A 21,501-nucleotide genomic window follows, 5' to 3' on the forward strand; every position below is an offset into this window, starting at 1 on the left:
ACCTAGAAAAACTCCAAGTTTATTTCTGCACACTCTAATGAAATCCAGAGGAATCGCCAGTGCCCATTATATAACATGACTGGGTGAGATGTCTTTTCATTTACTTATTTGCCATCATACATTTTCTCTGGTAAGAGTTCTTTCCAATCCTTATCTGTGTCTATTTATCGTTTACATTATTGCTTTGTGTATATATGTGCATGTGTAAAGGTCAGAGGAAAACTTTCAGGATTGGTCATCTCCTTCCACCACTGGATCCCTGGGAACTGAATGTGTGCCTTTAGTGTTGGTGACAAACAACATCTTTACTCTCTGAGCCAAATTGCTGGCACTTGTGCATGTTTTAAATGAGTGATTTCAATGCTGTGTTTTGAGAATCTTTACATATTCTAAAGGCATGTTTTTGTCTGGAACATGATTTGTGTTTCCTTCTATCTGTACCTTGCTTTTTCACTCTGTTAACACAGAACACAAGGTTCTGATTCAGACAGCACATCACTGTGTTCTTCTTTTATGGACTGTACCTTTTTTTTTCCCCTTAATTTTTCTTTAGACTTTATGTTTTGGTGTTTTATCTGCATGTGTGTCTGTGTACCACATGTATGCAACCCCAGCAAAGGCCAGAATGGGGCACCAGATACCCTGGGACTGGAGTTACAAAGGGGTAAACCGTTTGTAGAGTCTGAGAACTGAACCTAAATCCTCTAAAATTCAGTACTCTTAACCACTAAGCTATCTCTCTAGTCCCATAGACTGATTTTCTGTAATAGTGTCTAAGTAATCACTGCCTAACCTAAGATCATGAAGATTATGGTCTTGAAAATACCACAATCTTTATGTTTTGCATGTAAGTTACTATAAACTAGTTTGGACTGATTTTGAGTGTGTAGTCTATAAGTATGTATACCATATAACTGCCTGATACCCTCAGAGTCCAGAAGAGGGCTATCAGATCCTCTGAAACTGGAGTTACAGATGGTTGTTAGCTACCATATGGGTGCGGGGATTCAAACCTGGGGCTTCTGGAAGAGCAACCAATGCTTTTTAACCACTTAGCCACCTTTCCAGCTACTAAAAACTATTCTTTGGCCACTGTAAAGGCTTGTATGTTCTAAAAAGTCACTTCTGAACTCTTATATTCTACTTCTTAAATTTTTTAAAGAAACCCACTGAGTATGGGCAAAGACAAAGAGTATATAGCAATTCAATTTCACAACCTAAAAAGTCAATGAACTACACAATTTATTAGAATGTCTAAATCTTCATGCAGTGGCCAAACTTAAGTGTTTCTGGAAGATGGACCCTCTTCTAGGTTCTAAAAGAATAAGACTGTTTTAATAAACAGCTAGATTATTTAAAAACATATTTAATGTGTAATCTAGCCATTCCATTTTCAGTTATAAAGAGAAATAAAAATCTGAGCCTACACAATAATACATACATGTTTGTGACAGATCTGTAACAGTCTCAAAATACAAGCAATTAAGTAAATGCTGCTTAACAGTAAAGGGCACTAAAAACTGATCTGATAAAAAAATATGGATTGTGATGGTAAGACAGATCAGTTGGAGCTTGCCACACTAGCCTGTTAAACTGAGCTCAACCACATAAAAAAAAGGAAGGAGAGTGAGCTGGAGAGATGGCTCAGTGGTTAAAAGCACTGACTGCTTTTTCAGAGGTCCTGAGTTCAATTCCCAGCAACCACATGATGGCTCACAACCATCTGTAATGGGATCCGACGCTCTCTTCTGGTGTGTCTGAAGACAGCAACAGGGTACTTACATTAAACAAATAAATAAATCTTAAAAAAAAAAAAAAAAGGAAGGAGAGAACTGACTCCCTAAATTGACCTCTATAGGTGTTCTGGCACCTATATACACATCATGCATAAATGTACACAATAAAGAACAAAAAAGTAAATATTTTAAAAGAAAAAATATAGATCAATGTCAAAGCAATTATGGTAAATTAAAGCCTGACAAAAGAATATAAACTCCACTGGGAAGTGGTGACGCACACCTTTAATCTCAGCATTTGGAAGGCAACGGCAGACAGACCTCTGAATTTGAGACCAGCCTGATCTACAGAGCAAGTTCCAGGACAGCCAGGGCTACACAGAGAAACCCAATCTCGAAAAACCAAAACCCAAAGGAAAAAAAAAAGCAACTCTCAGGTGCTCAAGATTTAGCTATTTAATAAAGGTTAAACCACATGCATAAGGGTCTGAATTCCACCACAAAGAAAAGGGGGTAAAATCTTGATCAAAGCTTTGTAGCACATACCTATCATCCCAACATTTGGGAAGTAGAAGCAGGAGAGCCAAGAATTCAAAGCTACTGTCAGCTATAAGCAGAGTTTGAGGATAGCCTGGCTATGTAAGACCCTGTGGACAGTAGAGGAAGGGAAAAGAATGGAAGAAGATTTTGAATGCTAAGAACCCCAGCCTACTCATTACATATTTAAACTCTGTTACTGTGGGCCAAGGCTACACAGAGAAACTGTTTCAGAAGAAAAGAAAATGTCTATGTAAAGTGATATTTAGAAGTGCCAACAGCACTCTTGCAATACCTTTTACTAGGAATAAAGCTTGGTCTTAGGGTGAGAAAGACACGAAACTGAGGCAAAATCTGACTCCTGCAACCTAACCTACCCATCTATGGAGAAGACAGGTGCTATAAAATACCTGGAACGGTCCACTCCTATAAAACAAGGCCTTAAGTGTTTGATGAGGCCATCCATATAGTAGTTACCTGCCCATCTCCCATTAAGATGGGATCTATGTACAGGGCAAGTCCAGGACAGCCAGGGATACATAGCGCCCTGTCTCAAAAAATGAAAGGAAAAAAGAAAGAAAAAAAAGGGAAGGAAAAATGAGCAAGTGAGCTAGGAGATGATGGTACATGTCTTTTATCTGAAGCAGAGGCAGGCAAATCTTTGAATTTCAAGGCCAGCCTGGTCATCTAGTGAGTTCTAGGACAGCCAGGACTATATAGAGAAACCCAGGAGACAGATGGGGGGAGAAACAGACAGAAACAGAAAGACAAAGACAGACAGACGGGGGGGGGGGGGGGGGGGCAACACTGGAGGGGCTAGAAAGATGGCTCCGAGGTTAAGAGCTGTTCTTCCAGAAGTCCTCCGGACTTCAATTCCCAGTACCCATATGATGGCTTACTATAGACCCGTGGGATCTGATGCTGTGTGTGGACAGACAGACATGGAGGCAAAATGTACATAAAAAATATAAGAAAGAGGGCTTGCCATACACACATAATGTGATGGGTATAATGCCTGCACAAATGGCTAAGAGAAAAGTATCTGCTACTGGAAATGTCCTAGTCTCTCATCCTTGGTTTTATTCTTTTATACACTTTACTCAACGGTGGAGCCAAAGCTGGACATGATGGTACAGACTGGTTACGCTAGCACTTTGGAGGCAGAAGCTAGAGAATCACTAACAGCTCAAGAACAGCCTGGCCTATACAGTAATTCCAGACCAGCCAGGGCTACATAGCAACTCTGTCTAAAGAAAAACAAAACAGACTACTCAGTGTGGTCTACAAGACAGCCAGGACTACCCAAAGAAACTCTTGAAAAACTAAAACTAAAATATAATAAAACTCTAAAAAATTAAAAACATTGTTTAATACAATTCTATTACTTTCCATGATTTAATCAAATTTGAAACTTCATTTTTTAATTAAAATTGTTAACATTTATTGTTGAGGTGGTACATGTATACTACAGCATACAGATAAAAGTCACAAGGACAACTTGAGAGAATCAGTTCTCTCTACCCTATCAGCTCCAGGGACTGACCTCGGGTTAGAAAGCGAAGTGGCAGGTAAACACTGGTATCTGCTGAGCCATCTGCCCAGCCCCAGAAAATGCCGTTCTCTAAGTGCCAAGGTCAAATTAATATTAAGTGTGTTAGTCTATGAGGATGGTGCAATGGTCCATCCATAAGAACACTTGTTTGTCTTTCAGAAGACCAGAGTTCAGTTTCTAACACTCATATCATGGCTCACAACCATCTGTAACTCTAGTTCCAGGGAATCCAACATCCTCTTTCGAGCTCTGTGAGCACTACATACTCAAAGACATAAAATAAATATATCTAATAAAAATAAGATTTCAAAAAGATATTTAAATTAAAAACAAAAACTGCCACTCTATTCAGCAGGATGTGTGATTCTTGCCTTTAACTCCAGGACCCAGGAGGCAGAGACAGAGATACCTTTTTTTAGTTCCAGGCCAGATTGGTATATAAAGCAAGTTGCAAATCAGCCAGAGCTACAAAGTGAGACCCTGTCTCAAATACAAACTAAAACAACAATAAATCTAATCAAGTCAAAATCATTGCAGGTCTTGAGAAAAGGGCCACAGAACAACGAGGTGAATATAAATCAGAAACAGGATAATGAAGGGAGCAAAGAAAACACGTTATTAACAGTAGATTTATTTTTAAACAGTTAGGCAAGAAAAAAAATTTGAACTTCCTCTACATTTATGTACATTATACTGTGTTCCTGGGTGTTTTGCTTATGGGAAATATCAAAATGTCAACCATTGTTTCTATTAAAGGTCTTTAATGATATTGCATTTTAGACCTGTAATGAAACATGGTGCTCACTGCAGTTTGTAATGCATCTCATTAAACACATTAATAACATTCATTTAACTAAAAGGTCAGCTTACTATGGTTAAAGTTTAGTTTTCCTATTATCAGTTCATTTAGCTGTACAGCAATCTCTGGGAAGACAGCAGAGTGCCTGTTACAGAAAAGCGCTCAATTGTCCCATCTGTCCATATCAGCCACTCTTAATAAAAACTGCCAGCTAAAGTATAGCCTGGTGGCAGAGAACCTGTTAGCATGCATAAGGCCCTGGGTTCATTCCTAGCACTATTACCTAACTTGGTAATATTTTTATGTGGAATAATGAATACAAGATTTTTTTTCCTGAGACAAGGTCTCACTAATTAGGCCTGACTATCCTGGAACTTGCTATGTAAACCAGACTGACCTGGAACTCAGAGATCCACTATGATTAAAGGAGGGGTCACATTTAGCTAGCAATAACATTTTTATGGCTAGAGAAGCAGCAGCTCAATAGTTAAGAGCACATGTTGCTCTTGCAGAGGACCTAGGTTTGACTCCCAGCACCCACACAGTGGTTCACAACTGTACATAAATCCAGTTCCAGGAAATCCAACGTCCTCTTCTTTCCTCCAAAGGCACCAAGCATGTATGAGGTGCATATAAATACATGTAGGCAAAACACACATAAAATAAATCTTTTAAAAAATGAATACCTTACTCTTTAGCAACACATGCTGAAAACTAAAAAAAAAAAAAAAAAAAAAAAAAAAAATGAAAGAGCATACATGGCCCAGAAGAAAGAATTTGCCAGTATAAAGAAAGATGCAGCAAAATTAGCATGAGTTAACTGTTTAACTAGTGATATTAAATGGGGGCTCACTGTGCTCTCCTTCCTACTTTAATATAGGCTGTGTACATAATGTAGTATGTATAATTTATCTGGCATGTTCTTAAATAACCTGCCTTCTTCCTCACACAACACTGTCACCAACATAAAAGGTCTAATTCCTAATGTTGTAAGACTGGTTTTAAAAAAAAAAAGTGATTGATGTTCACCAGGACAAGGCAACTGGTTAAGTGCAAAGGATTAGAAAGACCAGAAGTGTTAAAAAGCAGAATTAAAGTAACATGCAAGTGACTAAAGAAATTAAGTATGTAATGCTAACCCAGAAAATATCTGTATGTTAATGAATATTTATAAAGATTCAGGTAAGAAGATTAATAAGTAACAAAATGGAAAAAATCTTACTATAAAATGTTTAAAACATTTGCTCTAGAGCAATTTAGGTTTCATCCTAAGACATCTCAGAAATGAGGATACTAGGGCACTATAAATAGCAAAGAGGTATTCTAGAAACCTAAAAAGAATATATCATGTATTTAGGGAAGAAAAGGAGAAGCCAGGAGAGGAGATCAGGCTCACAATACACACTCCAATCCTGAAAAGGCTGCCCAAATTTCACAGAAAACAAACTTCAACTATGAGTATGACAGGCCACAAAACTAAAAACTGTCCACAGAAAGTCATTCTAACCACATTTTCTCCTACAAAAGAAATGCTATGCCAGGTGTGGTGGCCTGTGCCTTTTAATCCTAGCATTGGGGAAGTAAACAGAAGATCTCTGTGAGGCCAGCCAGGTCTACATAGTAAGGCCCGGTCTTGAAAAAGAAAGAAAAGTTCTGTCCTTGAAGTTGCACATATGTATCCTGAATTGTTTTCAAGTGATTCAATTTAAAGGCGCTACCAGACCAGGTGTCCTCAATGCTGTTCCAAATCTAACTCCTACTATAAAGAGTTACATTGGGTTTTCATGGTTTTGGATTTTTTTTTTTTTGTTTGGGTTGCTCATCGTGCCCTTAAATCCTAGGCTAAAGGATTTTACTCCTGCCTTAGCTTCCAAAATAACCAGGACTGCAATGTATCCAGCCTTTAAATTTGAAAAAGCAAATGGCAACATCTCAGCATACAAGTTAGGTAGCCATGCCCCCCACAGCTCACATTCCCCTATACCCCCAGTACTCTGGTGTCACTGGACACACAGGAGACAGCATGGTGTGAGGGAGACTCCTGGCTTAAGGGAAGAAAAGCTGGAGTTTTACACCTTTTATTAATGAAAAAACTCTTAGAGTGAGCCACTGTCTCTGGTTTTCTCATCTGTAAAGTGAAAAAATTAGGAACCAAGTAACTTCGAAATTCTTTTTCTCTTTGAGTTTATAGCTCAGTAATTCTCTTCCAAAATGATCCTTCCCATGCAGTCAGTCTCTCTTCTCTTTGTCACCCAAGGGAAAGATAGGAATAACATCATTTAACTTGTTCTAAAGCCCTTCCCAACAAAGGAATGCATCCTTTAAGCACATGGTACAACCAGCATAAGGGCTGAGTTCAATGACTCAATCTCTCACTCCCTTTTGTTTTAAATCTGTAAGTTTTCAAAGTTTTCTCTAATATTTAAGTAACTCATCCAGGGTGGTGGCATACTCCTTTAGTCCTAGCACTCCAGCCTAAGGAGGCAGAAAGATAAGAGTTCAAGGCCAGTCTGGTCTACAGATTAAATTCCAGGCCTGCCAGGGCTACACAGAGAAACCTTGTCTCAAAAAAACAAAAACAATAAAAAAATTAAGAATTAATTTAAAAAGCCAAGGGAAGGCTGGCAAGTAATATCATAAAACAGATATAGCTCAAGTACCTGATCCACCTTGAATTTGTCTTCATCTGACAATAGATTATATTGCTATTGTTAGTTGATTTTTCAGGTTTTTTTTGGATATGATCAAATGTAACCAAAAAACTGAAACCAATATTCTATAGTATAATATCACTAAAATCACATCACATTTTTTTTAACATGCAATCCAGTAAACCCCAAAATGATATGAGTATTCTTACTATTTTTCAGAGCACTGGCAAATTCTGGGCCACCTTTGTCCTTGAAGACAGGGAAAACATCTGGTTGAGGCAACTGATTGGTAGTCAAGAGAGCTTTTTGTAGTTTGATCCTTCCTTCCAAGAGCTGGTCCCACAATGCTGAAGGAAAAAGTAAAAGAGAACCCCATCTCAGAGTCAGGAAGTCTTTCTAGGCTGGGCTCTGAAGGACAAAAACACCAATTTCTAAGCAGCATACTTTATGACTTTAATGTCATACAAACACTCTTCGTTCTAGAAAATAAACTCTCTTGGATGGAAATACTTGCTATGAGAGGAAATGTTGACAAAAGGAGAAAACACTCTCTTCAATCTTCCACAGAACCTGCTAAACAGCTATACAGGAACTAGGATGCAGGTCTCTGGTTAAGTGAGGCAGGTCACAGACTAACTGAAAGAACACTGGAGAAACAGAACAACTAAAGAGCAGACTAATGCAGAAACTCTGAAAAGCAAGCAAGTAGCAAAAGCACACACGCACCTATCTGATTCTTCACAGCTCTTCCTTTTTCCACTTCCTCAGAAACTTTAACACTGGAGAACGCCGTCACCACACCGTCATCTTCACTGTTCTTGTCTTCTTCTCTGTCTTCCTCATCTTCATCTTCTAAGTCTTCCTCAACATCTTCTGAGATCTCCTCCAAGCCCTCTGAATCCCTATCTTCAGATCCTCCATCAAATATTTCATCTAAATCATAAGGGAAAAAGGGGGGGGGGGGTGTAAGGGAGTTGCCTAGAAAAAGGTAACAGGCCACATCTTTCATTTTAATTAGTCTGTGGAATCTTACAAGAGCAAATATGTTATTGTGCTCTATTCAACTGAACAAACTTACTACATATCTATCATCTCTAAATCTCTAAAATGCTAACAAATGGAAACAGAGAAAGACAGAACACTAGTCCCGATAGCCTGAAACACACTGTGTAGACAAAGCCTGATAACCCCCTAAAACTACATCAAAGACTGAATCATACATATCATAACCTGAATGGAAGTTCCTTGGATATTATCAGTGGATTCTTAACAGCTCCACTGACCTCCCTAAAATAAATGGCATCCTCTCAATATCCATATCCAGAGACTTCTTCCACCTTGAGAAATGTACTACTGCTTAAAACCATAAGCAAATTCTTTCTCAGGAAAGATGGAAGCATTATGTTATCATTTACAATGACAAAAGATCAGTTTCGTGAGTAACTAATACACAGGAAATCAATACAAGACAAAAAGAGTCAAAAGATAAAAAGCACTACACACATGTAGACTTTTTTTTTTTAACCACATAGCTCTGCCAATACCCATTATGCATTGCCCATTTCCCCCTCATTTTAGGGTGAGCCATTAACCTAAACTTGGTATCTTTGAGTTTTAGGTTTCTTTTTATTTGTTCTTAAGACAGGGTCTCAGGTGTAGCACGTGCTAGTATAGAACTTATTGTGTAGCTCAGGCTGGCCCTGAACTCCTGATCCTCCTGCTTCAGTCTCCACTAGCTCTGAAATTAAAAACAAAAAAACAAAAAAAAACAAAAAAAAACAAAAAAAAAACAAAAAACTATCCTAATACTCACCTTCCATGTCTTCCTCAACATCATCTGAGAGCTCCTCCAGGCCCAGGTCCTCTGAACCCCCATCTTCAGATCCTCCTTCATCAGATACTTCCTTATCTAAATTGTAAGGGAAAAAAAGGGGGAAGGGAGTTAGTTACCTAGAGAAAAATACCAGGCCACATCTTTCATTTCAATTATTCTGTGGGATCTTATATGAAAAAGCAAACATGTTATTGTGCTCTATTCTACTGAACAAACTTACTACATAACAAGATAAAAAGTTAGGCTTGTTAAAGTGAAATGCTGACCTCTAAGGCCCTTCCTAGTACCAATTTGATGGTCTACTCACCAGATGAACTTGGCAGAGTCTGCTCCCAATGGTCTTCTTTCCAAGCTTTCCTAGAAGTGGTCTTGCCAGAGTACCTTTTGTCAGTGTCCAAGAGGGAGACTGGTGCCAATTTTCTAAAGCTACTCAAGGCCAGATCATCTTTCTCCTCTTCCCCTTCATCAAACCTGTCAATCACTCTGGCACTAGTGGCTGTTGGGGAAGGAGGAAAATAGAATCTTAGTTTAGAAAAAAAAACTTTAATAGAAACCCAATTAAGCCATTTCAACCCCACATGCCACCTTCCTGGTACTCTTACTACTGGGCTACATCCCCAGCCCTCTATTCATTACATGTCCTCTATAACATCACCACTAACTTACTGGAATAGGGTGTTTATTTCTGGTTCCTAGGGAGACAGCTGTTACACTGCTTTCTGTTTCTAAACAGAAAGCCAACTCCCTGCATCTACTAGTAGACATGTTTTTATGCCTTGGATCCTATAAACCTAGTATAATTCTTCCTTCCTTTTCTTGGTGTTTTTTTTTCTTCTTTTCTTTTTCAGAGATTCTGAAGATTAAATCCAGTTCACCAAGTATATCAGCTACGCGCCTTAATTCTTCCTCAATATGTGAGTCATGAAACCCCTCTAATTGTCTTCTTCACACCTCCCTGACCCAAGGCTAAAAAAAAAAACAAAAAAAAAAAAAAAAAAACAAAACACAATTACTCCAGGCCAGTCTCAGATTAGGTTTATGGAGAATCAGTATGTGGACAAATGTCTTAAGACCTAAGTAAACAAGGTTAAACAGCATCGGGTAATCTTTTTCATTCTTGAAGCAAGTTTTTAGAAGCAGTCAGTTTCAAACACACAAAAACCTGAACCTCATCAGACTTCTTTCTCCTTTCGAAGGTAACGCCAGTGGTCCCCTACAGCAACTCCCCGCCTGAGTCCTTATGTCCCGCCTACCCCCAAAGTCCAGAAGGCACGTTTACAACTCCCTCCACCCCTCTAGGGGCCAACCCTCCCAAGAGACGGTTTTCGTCAGCGCAAAGAGAAGGAGAGCAGGTCCAAGCACCAGCGGCCCGCTAGGGCCCACTTTAAGTCGGGGGCCAAAGCTCTGCACGTGGCCAGCCCCAGTCAGGCCTCACCTTCCTCCGGGTCCGCCTCAGGATCCGCCTCACGCGGTCTCGGATTCAGCAACTGTTCCAGCTGCAGAGCCAAGGGCTGCGGCTCCGCCATGGTCACCAGGTCACTGTAGCCGCTGCACTCGAGAACCTGCAGGCCGAGTCCCTGGCCCGGCACCCTCGACTGCGGCGGTGTTACGGCGCGACTCTACTCTGCAGCTACAGGCGGAGACCTCGCGGAGCCAGCGTTCAGAATCCCCAGTAGGCAACTTCCGGGAGGCGCGCGACGGAGGGGCGGGGCCTCGCGTCACCACAGAGACGCAGGCGCCCGAAACCCGGAATTGCAAGCAGGCTAACGCGCGTGCGCCAGAGTCCAGGGGCGCGCGGCGCGGGAGCGCGCAAAGGCACGTGACCGCTTCTTGCGAGAAATATCGCTTGTGTCGTGAGCTGCCGGGGTCCCCTAAGCACGAAATAACGCCTCAAGCTTTGTGCGAGGTTGGTTTAGGAATTAAGCGTGAAGTAGCTGTGGCTCGCGGTGGCTGGCTGGTTTGTGAAAGGAGTAAAGGATAAGCCCCTCGAACCTCAGGTACACACTCGAGCAAGCACAGATCCGGGACTCAAAACGGGGCTTTTCTCAGTGTAGAGGAGCCTGGAGCCAAGCACACAGCTCCCTCTCAGCGGCCAGGAGGCCCCGGTGTGCGGTGAAGGGCGATCCTTATTGACAGAAATAGGAGTCGCGATGGTTGTACCACAAAATCAAGATTCTTTCTGTAGTTTCTTGTACCCTCTTGCCTGGGCAAGCACAAGTTGGGGTGGGGAGTTGGAATTACTCTACAACACACTACATGATATTAACAGCTTTTCTGTTCAAAGATGGAGTGACTCGGTCAGACCCCTGAAACTAGTGAACCATGGAGCAGAGAAACCCTTCACCCAGTTCTAGTGTTAGATGGTTAGACTCAAAATACAAAGACCTTAATGAGATAAATTTAATTGCACCGAAGCACATGAAGATATGCAATCACTTTGCCTTTGTTTTCCTTCATGGAGCATCCCTTGACTACCCACTGTGTGATGTGTAAGTTAGATTCTCTTCACACAGTGACCAGCCTAGAAGGGCAGGAAACATGAACTGCAATGAGGAATGACAAATTTGAGTGTAAAGTGGTCCATACTGATCTTTTGGAGGTCTTCCTCCATGGAGACCTAGAATCTACTGTAAACAGGAAAGCTGCCTCAAAAGAATCCAGTAAGAAATGACCTGAGTAATAGACACTGTTCATACCTGTTTCTATGTTGAGACAGTCTCTAGCTTCCAACACACCGTGTAGTTGAAGACGACCCTGAATTCCTTGGTCGCCCTGCCTCCACTGAGATTAGAAGCACGTGTCTGCCACTATACCCTGTTTATTCGGAGCCAGGGGCTGTTATGGATTGCTATGTATGCTAAGCAGGAACTCTTCCAGTGCTAAATCTCCAGGCTAGTACCATTTCTTAAGTGTACTCCAAGCCAATTGGATCCCAAAGCCAGCAAGCAATGTAGGCAACTGGTAACTCCCCAATGGGACCCACTGGAAAACAGTTCAGAGACCCTCAGAATCGGGTAATAAGAGATTACTATTTTAGTGCGGCATGGCCCTTGAGTGAAGATGACCAAGGTTACAAAAGAGTGGGGGGGGGGGCGCACTCGAGCAAAGAGAGATACTGTTTTAGGGTAAAGCCTTTCAGACATGAAGAGCAAAGAATGTCAGACTAGGCAGAGACTTAGGTGAACAAAATGCATGTATGGATGAGAGAAGTTCAGAGAGCTTGTTTTTAAGGTACTCTCAGTGATTGCAGCATCTCTACTAGAGCCTCCATAGCAAAAATGTGCTCCTCAGTGCTCCATGAGGTACAGTTGCCTTGGGCATAGAGAACAAAAATGTTCTCCCACCCCACATTTAGTAAACTAGATTCTCCCAGATCCTCCTCCTTTGATATTTCAGGTGTTAATGAGTGCTTTGAAGCCTGCCCTTAAAGGTAAGAAGGGGAAAGAGAAAAGGAAACAGGGCAGAGACCACCTTGAAGCTGTTATACATACAGGACATTGACCTATTTGAGACAGAGCTGAACTTAAGGTGCCATGAGCCTGCTTACCAACACTCCCTCTCCTCTTTTGCCTGCTCCTGACTTGGGACCCTTTTTTTGTTTGTTTGTTTGTTTGTTTGTTTTGTTTTTTTTATTTTGGTGGAAGTAGTCAATAGCACTTTATCCTTGGAATATATATCCCAGCCACCCCTCCCCTCCCCCAGTTGCTTCAGAAGCTTTCCTATCCCAGCAATCTTCCTCCTGGAGGGGAATGAACAGGAAGAGTGGTAAAGCTTAAGATGCAGTTAAGGGAAGGTAACACAGGATTGGGGAAGAGGCCACTCAAATGCTCTGGAGCCCCTTCTCCAGTCATATTCCTGTTTCTTGAAAGGCAGGTAAAGGACTCCAGATTAGGGTGGAGTGGGATTGGATTTGGAGGGTGGGCTGTGGGAGGGACCGGTAAAAAGCAGACTAGCTTCCTGAAGAACTTTGGACCTTTAAGAGTTCTGAGATGTTGGGCTGAGCAGAGAGATGCATAAAGGTGAGCAGTCTGCCCTGCCTGAGAAAAGACAAGAGTTTGGGGCTCATCTCCCTCCATTTGCTACCTGAGCTGCAAAGTGGCAGGAATAGCTATGGATGGGCAGAGGTGACACCTCCCTCTGAAGGTCAGAAACAGCTAGTTTAGAGAGTTTAGAGAAACCAGGTTCTGACCTATCTTCCTAAACAGCATCAACCTCAGGCCAGGCCCGGACCCCTGACTTGTCCTGGGTCTACACTAATCTGCCTTCTTGCATTGGCCTTTGCATCAAAACAAGCTACTAGGAGGGTAAGTTGAGTCGTTGAGCTTAGAGACTTCAGTTTAGATGGCAGCTCTCTGTGGTTGGAACCCTGATTACAAGTGCCTGGAGGCACAGAAGTGGAGGCTTTAAGATAGCTTGGGGAAAAAAAAGTGCTTGCCAAATCCTGTGGGGAGGCTGCCCTCCAGGATAGGAGCCGGTGACAAGGGACCAAAGACACTTCCCTTCTTCCTGTCATTCTCTCCCTGGAGCTCCTAGAGGGAAAAGTATGATGGGCCAGAGGTGTGCAGCATGGGTGAATGCAACCTAGCTCCTGCTGATTGGTTACCACCTGTCCCGTATATGCTGGGTTCCACAAGGACCCACAGAGGGAAAAGACCACCCCACCACCACAGAGTTAGAATTGAATCCATGCCGCCTGCCTGCCCAACTCAAAGCGTTTCTTATCAAATACTCTGATAGCACAATAAAGCTGCTAAATAATTCAACACCCTTGATAGGAAAATGCCACTTCCCGATGAGCATAGGTTCAACTAAAAGAATGCCTTTAAGGGGGAGGGTTCCAGGTGGCTATAATGGACCTTAGCTATATATATAAATGCTGAAAGAAAAAAGACCGTTATTGCATATTAAGAAAATGCACTGCGCGCCACAGCTAGGAGTGTCTGAAGTCTCCCTTGTATTTCATAATTTTTTGTTTCTGAAAGAACACTGCCAGACTCCTCCCTGGTAGTCATTAGTTAGATAAGCCATTGTAGGAGGGCAATAAAATATAGCTTACTCTAAAGCCTTCTCTACAGAAAGAGGAAAGATGAACTTGGCTGTGTCTTAACAAAATAAGCAAACAGTGCCAGAAACTGCATACAATTTAATGTAAGATGTTTGATTTTTTCTAATAAGAAATAATCCAGAGTGAAATCTAGCCAATACGGTAAAGAAATCCTAGGACCCTGATATTGAAACACGCAAACACCCACACACTATTTTCACAGAACATTACCATGTCTTCCATTTCTAATGGAAATTTGGATGAGAGGTAACTATTCTCAGGCCCTATCTGTTGGCAACTCCCAGTTGCCATTTGATTTCTCTATTAGTCATGTTTGTTCATCTTCTGCAGAAACTTAATGTGTATGTGTATCTTATGCCAGACAAAATAGTTTTCCTTCTGGGGAGCTTCAAATGTAGCAAAAACTATAAAATAACAATTTCATATCAGTTCTGTGAAAAGGACTAAAGGTTCTCATTTCTAGTTATATTTTATATCCATTCTAGGTTATCTTTAACCCACCAAATTAGAAAGCAGAATTATCTATGGAAAATGAATTGAAGCTGTAAAAGACTAGGTCTAACTGTATTTACAATTATCTGACACTCAGAAGCTTGGCTTTGCAAGTGCAGGGGAGAGATGGGATGGGGGTGTTCAGAATCTCTCCCTTAATCACAGACCTGCATCATTCAATTGTTTGGTTTTTTTTTTTTTTTTCTTTTTAAGCCATGGATTTGATTCCTATTTCCAATTCTATATTAACTTCTCAGCAAATATCTCTTCAACTATATCACTTAAACCCAGAGAATGCAAATCTGTATTTAATAGCAGCAGGAAGCCAAAGAATGCTTGGCTGGCTTTGAGAAAGAACTTGAACCAGAGTCAAGGTGAAAATGGATCACTCTCATCTAGTCTCCCTTCCGACTGGTCTGAGGGTCTATTCAACACCCTATTGGGACTTCCTTCTACTCACTGAAAACATGGAATACCACACCAATTATCTAAACATCAGGTTTTCTATTTTTATTAAAAACTCACAAATTTATTCAACATGTTTTCTTTCATACAGTGAATGGTCTAATATGCACTGGAGGTCACACAAGCTTAGGTTTATTAGAACAATAAAAGACATATGAGAAATTTAATATATAAAGAAAGAAGTAGCAGCTGTTGACTGCATATTTGACCATAAAATTTAAATATTTTGGACTTTTATTTTAAAGACACAAAAATAAAACCTGTGTGGGTCTATATAAGTCATATTAACAATTTCATGAATGTTTAACAGGACTAAAAGTTAGCAAAGATGTTTTTTTTAAACCTTGTAACACTTTTATTTTAAACACTTTCTCAGGTTGCTGGTGCCAGGCACCGTTACAGTATTTGTGCTATAATTTATTCTATTTGGCAACTGTCTGAATATCATGTTCTTCCTTTGCCTCGTGTAAACAACACCTTTTTACATACTAGCACAGTGAGCTGCAAGCCCTGCAAATCTGTCGGAACATCTACAGGAAAAGAAAAGAAACAATTTTGGTTGACTGCTCAAAACATTTTGTTTTTGAACAAGAGGTTTCAAAACAGGATATATTAGTAAAACACTGAACTCCTGAATTTAACATTATACGTAAACAGTTGACTGTTTTTAGTTCAATAGTCTCTTTTTTTAACTTTCATATGAAGGTAGAATACTTTTTTTTTTTTTTTTGTAGAGGTGATGTTCAAGTCATTTTACTGAGAGGTCTGGCTAGAGACCATCCTGTGGAGTGTGTGTGTGTGTGTGTGTGTGTGTGTGTAGGACGAGAGGGAGGGAGATATGAAGGTAGAATAGTTGATACTCAGGGCTTTACATTTAGAATTTCGCAATTTTGGCGAAAACAAAAATCAAAAACCAGGATAGACAAAAAATATATATATATATAGTCCCACCTGATGCACAGCAGGTCGGTGTTTCTGAAGCTATTAAGAGTTTGTTGTCGTCGCTGAACTCTGAGACAACACTAAGAAGGGATCTCCCAGAACTAGACCTAGAACCCTCCGGACTGTAGCGCCCCTGACACCTCTCTTTCTTCCTCATCTGGCAGAGCGCCCCTAGGCAGGTCTCCCTCCCCAGGCTCCTGGCATTGACCGGGACTGAGCTAGGCGAGGCTTCAGCTGTACAAGACGGTCTTCTCCTTAGCCAGAGGAACGGCGGTGTAATCTGTCCTTGGATCCAGATCCAGGTAACGAAGGCAAGGATAGCTCTGAATTCCCCTTCCGGAGCCCCAGTTCTGCGCGCTTTGCCAGCTCTACTATGAGGCGGATTTGGATCCTATTTTGGACCCCTTTGCCATTCAGTCTCCCCAAACAGAATGGTCCCCGAGGCTGAGGCTGAAGGAAGTGGAGCAGGAGGCTTGCTTTTTTTAATGTTTTTTCTTTATCTCCTATTTTTCTGAAATAAAAGCTTGTCTCTGTACAACCGCGAGCTCCCGTGGCCCATGCGAGACCCCGCTACCACACGGCTGCCTCGTTCATTTCAGGGGGGTGAGACAAATGGTTCCCGTAGCTGGCTCCACCATTGACCGACAGAGATGAGAAAGGTGGACTGGGCCCGAAGACCTCCGCTGACATCGAGTGGAGAGGCCCGGGCAAGCTGGGCTCAGGACTAGGCGAGTCCCCTGGGGGATGTGCCAGGATGTCAGTGAATCGCTGCGCCTCACTGGAAGGGTGGTGGCCAGGCAGCGGGTGGTCCAGGCCTCCAAGGGGCGTCCCCGAAGGCCCAGATGATGGCACAAAGGGTAGGTCCACTGGTGTCTGGGCCTGGGAGGATGGAGGTCCTTGCGGGAAGAAGTCGTAGTTGCCTCCAGGACCGTAGTACTCACTCTGGTAATCTATGAACGAAGGAAAGGCTATCAGGGGCAACCCCGGCTCTAGTGGCACCCACTAGAAAGGCAGGCTTGCCAGTGAGCATCGCTCGGCGGTTCGGGAAACTGGCTCTTTGTGGGGCACCGGAGCAGAATGGAGACAGGACACAAAACTCAGAGCTGCTCCCTACCCGGGACCCTCTTCTCAACGGGGTCGGTGCTTTGGTCACATCCCTTGACTTGCTCTACAGCCTTCGCCCTTACAACTCAACAGAAAGCAGGGGGTACCTCCCGCACTGCCACCCGGATCCAGCGAAGCCCGCGTGGCCCAGGTACCGCTTTGCCACTCAGCCACACTCACCTCCGTAAAAGGAGAAGGGGCCATTGGGGATGAGTTCGCCTGGCTCTAGGCGGTCCACCAGCGGCCGCATCCGGCGAGGACTGCGGAAAAAGGCGTGGCGCCGCGCGCCCAGCGCGCTTAGCTGCTTCATCCTCCGCTCCTTGGAGCGTCGGTTCTGGAACCAGACCTGAAGCACACAAGCACAAAGTCAGACCACAAAAAAAAAAAAAAAAAAAAAAAAAAAAAACGCCACTGGGCAGCCGGTGTACAACGGAGTCCCGCTGGCTGGAGGGAAGGGGGACGTTGGTGTGTGTGTGTGTGTGTGTGTGTGTGTGTGTAAGTGCGCCAGTGTTTGTTGGTCTCTGAGTAGGACCAGGCTAAGGATGTGAAGGATTCCTAAGGGTCTGAGCAGACTACTGCCTTGTCTGACTTTGCAGTTCCACTATTTCCAACAGTCACATTTTTCCGCATTGCATTATCTTAGGAATCACAGATACTGAAACGCTCCAAGATAGTGTCACATATACGGCTCCCATTTCAGGGTCTCTTGTATCCCCTACCCCATATCATGATAGTAACAGAGAAACATAAAGCCTCCTGCTGCTTGTTTCCCAAGGGTAGTGACACGAAAACCCACAATACGCTTTTCACACCCACACACAATCTCCAAGTACCAGTTAGCCACAGCCTCTCACCAATAGTGACAGACACACAACCCCAGCACAGGTTCACACAGCCTCCCAGAGACTGCCCTTTTGCCAGCACTAGGACAGGTACAATCAGCCTCCCAGGCATATTCACCCACACCCTCACCTAGTACAGGTAAGGCCAGGCTCCTGGTGCCTGAGTCACACTCTATCTGGCCTCTTCCCAATGCAGAGGCACAGCTATCTGTAAATGGCTTAGCCTTCCCATCTTATTCTAGACTGCACCTACAGAGAGCTGAAAAACCATTTCTCTTTCAGTCTATGCTATCCTACCACATGGGGAGAGCAAGTCTCTGCTGTGGGGCTTTTCTAACTGGGACACAAAATTGACAAATTTGGGGTTGAGGAATTTTTAAAAGTTTGTTATGCAGAAACCATAACTGAATGGTTCTGGAGCCCACAGCCGGCTCCTTAAAGGGTGGGAGAGGGACAGGGTGTGTATAGGAAGATGCTAGGTTGGACCTTGTTCCCTCGTCCAGCTTTATCCTGAGTTCCCAAGCCACTCCTTCCCCTTTAGCCACTACCCCCTCTGTGGGTTTTTTCCCCCCACATTCCAATTTTCCTAGCCCTTTCCAGTCTTTTCCTAGACCCAGTCACTTCTCCCCCAACCGTAAGAACTCTGGGCTCTCCCATGTGCAGTCTAGGTTCCTTCAGTGGCCTTTTGAGCTTTTGAGAGACAGAGTGACAAACCAGGTTTCTGACCTGGATAACACGCATGTTGAGGCCAGTCTCCTGGGCCAACTGCTCACGGATATGGCGAGTGGGCTTCGGTGTAGCTGCAAAGGCAGCCTTCAACGTCTCCAGTTGCTTGGCTTTGATCGTGGTCCGGGGCCCCCTGCGTTTGGCACCTAGGTTCTGGTCATCATTCTCATTGCTACCACCTTCCTTATCCGATACGTTGGCACTTTCAGAGTCCTTGGCATCGTCCTGCGATGGATCTTGGGAATCCGGAGATAAACTAGGGTCACTGCCTGTAGTGGCTGGGGAGAGGGAAAGGATTGGTGAGCAAGGGTCGTGGCGGGCTTTCCTCCCCGATACCCGCCCACTAGCCAGCTGGGAATTCTGGCCTCACCCGAGTGGAGGCTGTTCTCTTTGGCGACACTGCTGTTACTCAGGTAATCCTCTTTACAAACGAACTTGTTCTCATCGATGATGTAGAGCTCCTCGCCCGTGGAAAGCTGCTTGTTACACATCATGCAGGTGAAGCAGTTGAGGTGAAACACTTTGCTTCGCGCTCTCCGAACCAGGTCGCTTGGAGAGATGCCCTGCGCACAACCGGCGCACTTGGTACCGAAACATCTGCGTAGGGTGAGCGATGGTTAGGAAGAAGTAGGCGCCCGTAAGGAAGAAATAAAGATAGCCGGGGAAGAAGTTGAGGTGGGGAAGATAAGAATTTATTAAGCAAGTGAGGAAACCGGAGAGAATGCGGGACATCGGGGAGAAAGGAGAAAATATTCTGTTAGAGTTAAGGTCCAAGCTGCCCCCTACCTCTAATCTCATGCCTACACATTGCCCCAGGAAAAAGGCGTCTCAAGAAAAGGCTACAAAGGGCTGAAGGGAAACAGAGCACACATTTCCCGGTTATCTTCAAAGAAGTCAAATCCAAGTTAAGAGCTCCGTAGAAATAAACGCCCCGTTCTATGCCGTTAGCTTTGCCTTTCTTTCACCACAAAAGGACCTGCGCTCAGGCGGGAAGTTGGCAAAGTCCGATCAGGCGGTGAGTAAACAAACCCCGACTCGGAGAACCTTGGTGGCTGTAGCTGGGCTGTTGCCACGCTCTTGCGCAAAAGCCTGGCAGATTGGCGCAAGCGGTAGTTGACGCCGGGTTGAGCCGGCTTTAGGTGCCCTGCTGAGCGTTGCCGCTAGCGAGGCCTCGAGTCCCCCCCCCCACAACTCCCCCCAAGCCGGTGTGGCTTAGGCTCTCAGGCTCTGCCTCGCAGAATAAAAATCCTAGTAGTCTGCGGAAGCTCCAAAACTCAGTCTTTTCTCCGCAGCAGATTGCACGGATCTTTGCTTCCGGGCTCCTTCGCAAACCCAAGCCGCGCGCATCCTTACTCGCTACTGGGGACTGGGCTTTCAGGGCCTTTGGGCAAAAGGAGGCCGGGTAGCTTCGAACTCTCTCCCAAATTTGAGCTAGCCTCAGAAACCAAGACCAAAATAGCGGAGTAAAGTGTGGGGTTTCAAATCAGTGGGAAATATAGTTTACATTTGAAGCTATTCTCCGTTGAGTTGTGATCCGGACAAACAATGAGTTTAAGAAAATGCATGTAAAATAGTAAATAGAAGAGAATTTTCCCGGTTCTAACAAGCCGAGCCGCGCGTGTCCGCCAGGAGGTGGCCTTCCTGGAGGGATATTGGCTGAAAAGACACGAAGAGGAGCCAGGGCATTGGACTGAGGCCAAAGCTGAACCGTACGGTTTTCCCAGGTCTATGCTTAGAGGCCAATCCACATTTAAGGAAGCCCCTAGGCATACAGGATTGGCCTCAAGGTCGGGCTCTTTATTTTGACTTTCTGGGTCACAGGGACTCCATAGTTCCGACAAGATCTCTCAGAGAGGTAAAAGGCGGTAATTTAGAATAATGCAGGAGCTTCTAAGCTCAACCTGGAGGACCAGCAATCTGGGAGGATCGGAAAATAGGTTCTGTTGCTAGAGAGCTTAGCTTCGGGAAAGACAAGCGGAAGCTGCAGCCCTGAGGCTGCTCTACCTCTCCCCTGGCTTGGAAGGGTTTCTGAGCTGAAGGCGGCTCAGACCCTTTCTTCCCGGGCCGCAGGCAGTCAAACCCAAACCACACTTTCCACAACCCAGTACTACAGCTATCTCCCCATACCAGCTTTCTGAGAGGTAGAAGCGGGAAGGACTTGACTGCCCTAGGGAAAGGCAGCTCCTACCGCGGGTGCCAAGGCCACACAGACCTCTGATCCAAAGCTGGCCTGGAAGGGCCCGTGGGGAGGGAGCAGCAGAGGTGCGGGAGAGAAGTACTCACCGGAAGAAGTCGTTTTTACAGTAGAGCTTGCCTTCCCGGGAGAAACACTTCTCGGTCAGGTTGCATTTACATTCACAGCACTGGACGCACTTGACGTGCCAGGCCCTGTCCAGCACGTTCAAGAGGAAACGGTCCAGGATGGGCCTTTTGCAGCCCGCACAGTGCACCATGGTCTTTGGTTTGGTCCGGTGAGGCCCGGAGCGACAGGGCAATTAGAGTCGAGGGATGACTTCTGAAGACAACCAGCTCCTCCAAAAGGAAGAAACCCGCTCTAGTCGGGAAAGCAAAAACCCGAACTGGCTAATCAAAAGGGGGAGAAACCAGGCTGGTAGAGGGCAGCCCGGGAGTCCCGGGGCAGCGAGGTGGAGCAGCGCCACCTCCGCTCACCAGGCGAGGAAAATCAGTCTCAAGCGGGCAAGAAAGCGGCTCTTCTGCCCAAAGCCCGCGAAGGAGTGAAGGTCACCGAGAGAGGC

At 44.0% G+C, this 21,501-nt stretch overlaps 2 protein-coding genes across 3 annotated transcripts in view; both read right to left on the bottom strand.

The window, feature by feature from the left end:
* Nucleotides 1-10,742, bottom strand: part of AATF (apoptosis antagonizing transcription factor) — an 81,646-nt gene extending 70,904 nt beyond the window's left edge. For both annotated transcript variants that reach the window (XM_080924489.1, XM_080924490.1), the window contains exons 1-5: nucleotides 10,545-10,742; nucleotides 9,417-9,605; nucleotides 9,089-9,184; nucleotides 8,002-8,208; nucleotides 7,485-7,622 (exon numbers count right to left, since the gene is read on the bottom strand). In XM_080924489.1, the coding sequence (XP_080780615.1) occupies nucleotides 7,485-7,622; nucleotides 8,002-8,208; nucleotides 9,089-9,184; nucleotides 9,417-9,605; nucleotides 10,545-10,635 (721 nt within the window). In that variant the 5' untranslated portion in view covers nucleotides 10,636-10,742. The remainder of the gene's footprint in view (nucleotides 1-7,484; nucleotides 7,623-8,001; nucleotides 8,209-9,088; nucleotides 9,185-9,416; nucleotides 9,606-10,544) is intronic.
* A 5,901-nt stretch (nucleotides 10,743-16,643) lies between these two features.
* LHX1 (LIM homeobox 1) lies at nucleotides 16,644-21,198 on the bottom strand (the record flags this gene model as incomplete). The annotated part of the gene is made up of 5 exons (XM_080923152.1): nucleotides 16,644-17,023; nucleotides 17,358-17,523; nucleotides 18,746-19,023; nucleotides 19,116-19,342; nucleotides 21,029-21,198. 5 exons carry the CDS (start codon nucleotides 21,196-21,198, stop codon nucleotides 16,644-16,646), a joined length of 1,221 nt encoding a protein of 406 aa, XP_080779278.1.
* Nucleotides 21,199-21,501: the final 303 nt, after the last annotated feature.

The sequence above is a fragment of the Micromys minutus genome (assembly GCF_963924665.1).
Source record: "Micromys minutus genome assembly, chromosome: 10".
In the NCBI taxonomy this organism is placed as follows: domain Eukaryota; kingdom Metazoa; phylum Chordata; class Mammalia; order Rodentia; family Muridae; genus Micromys; species Micromys minutus.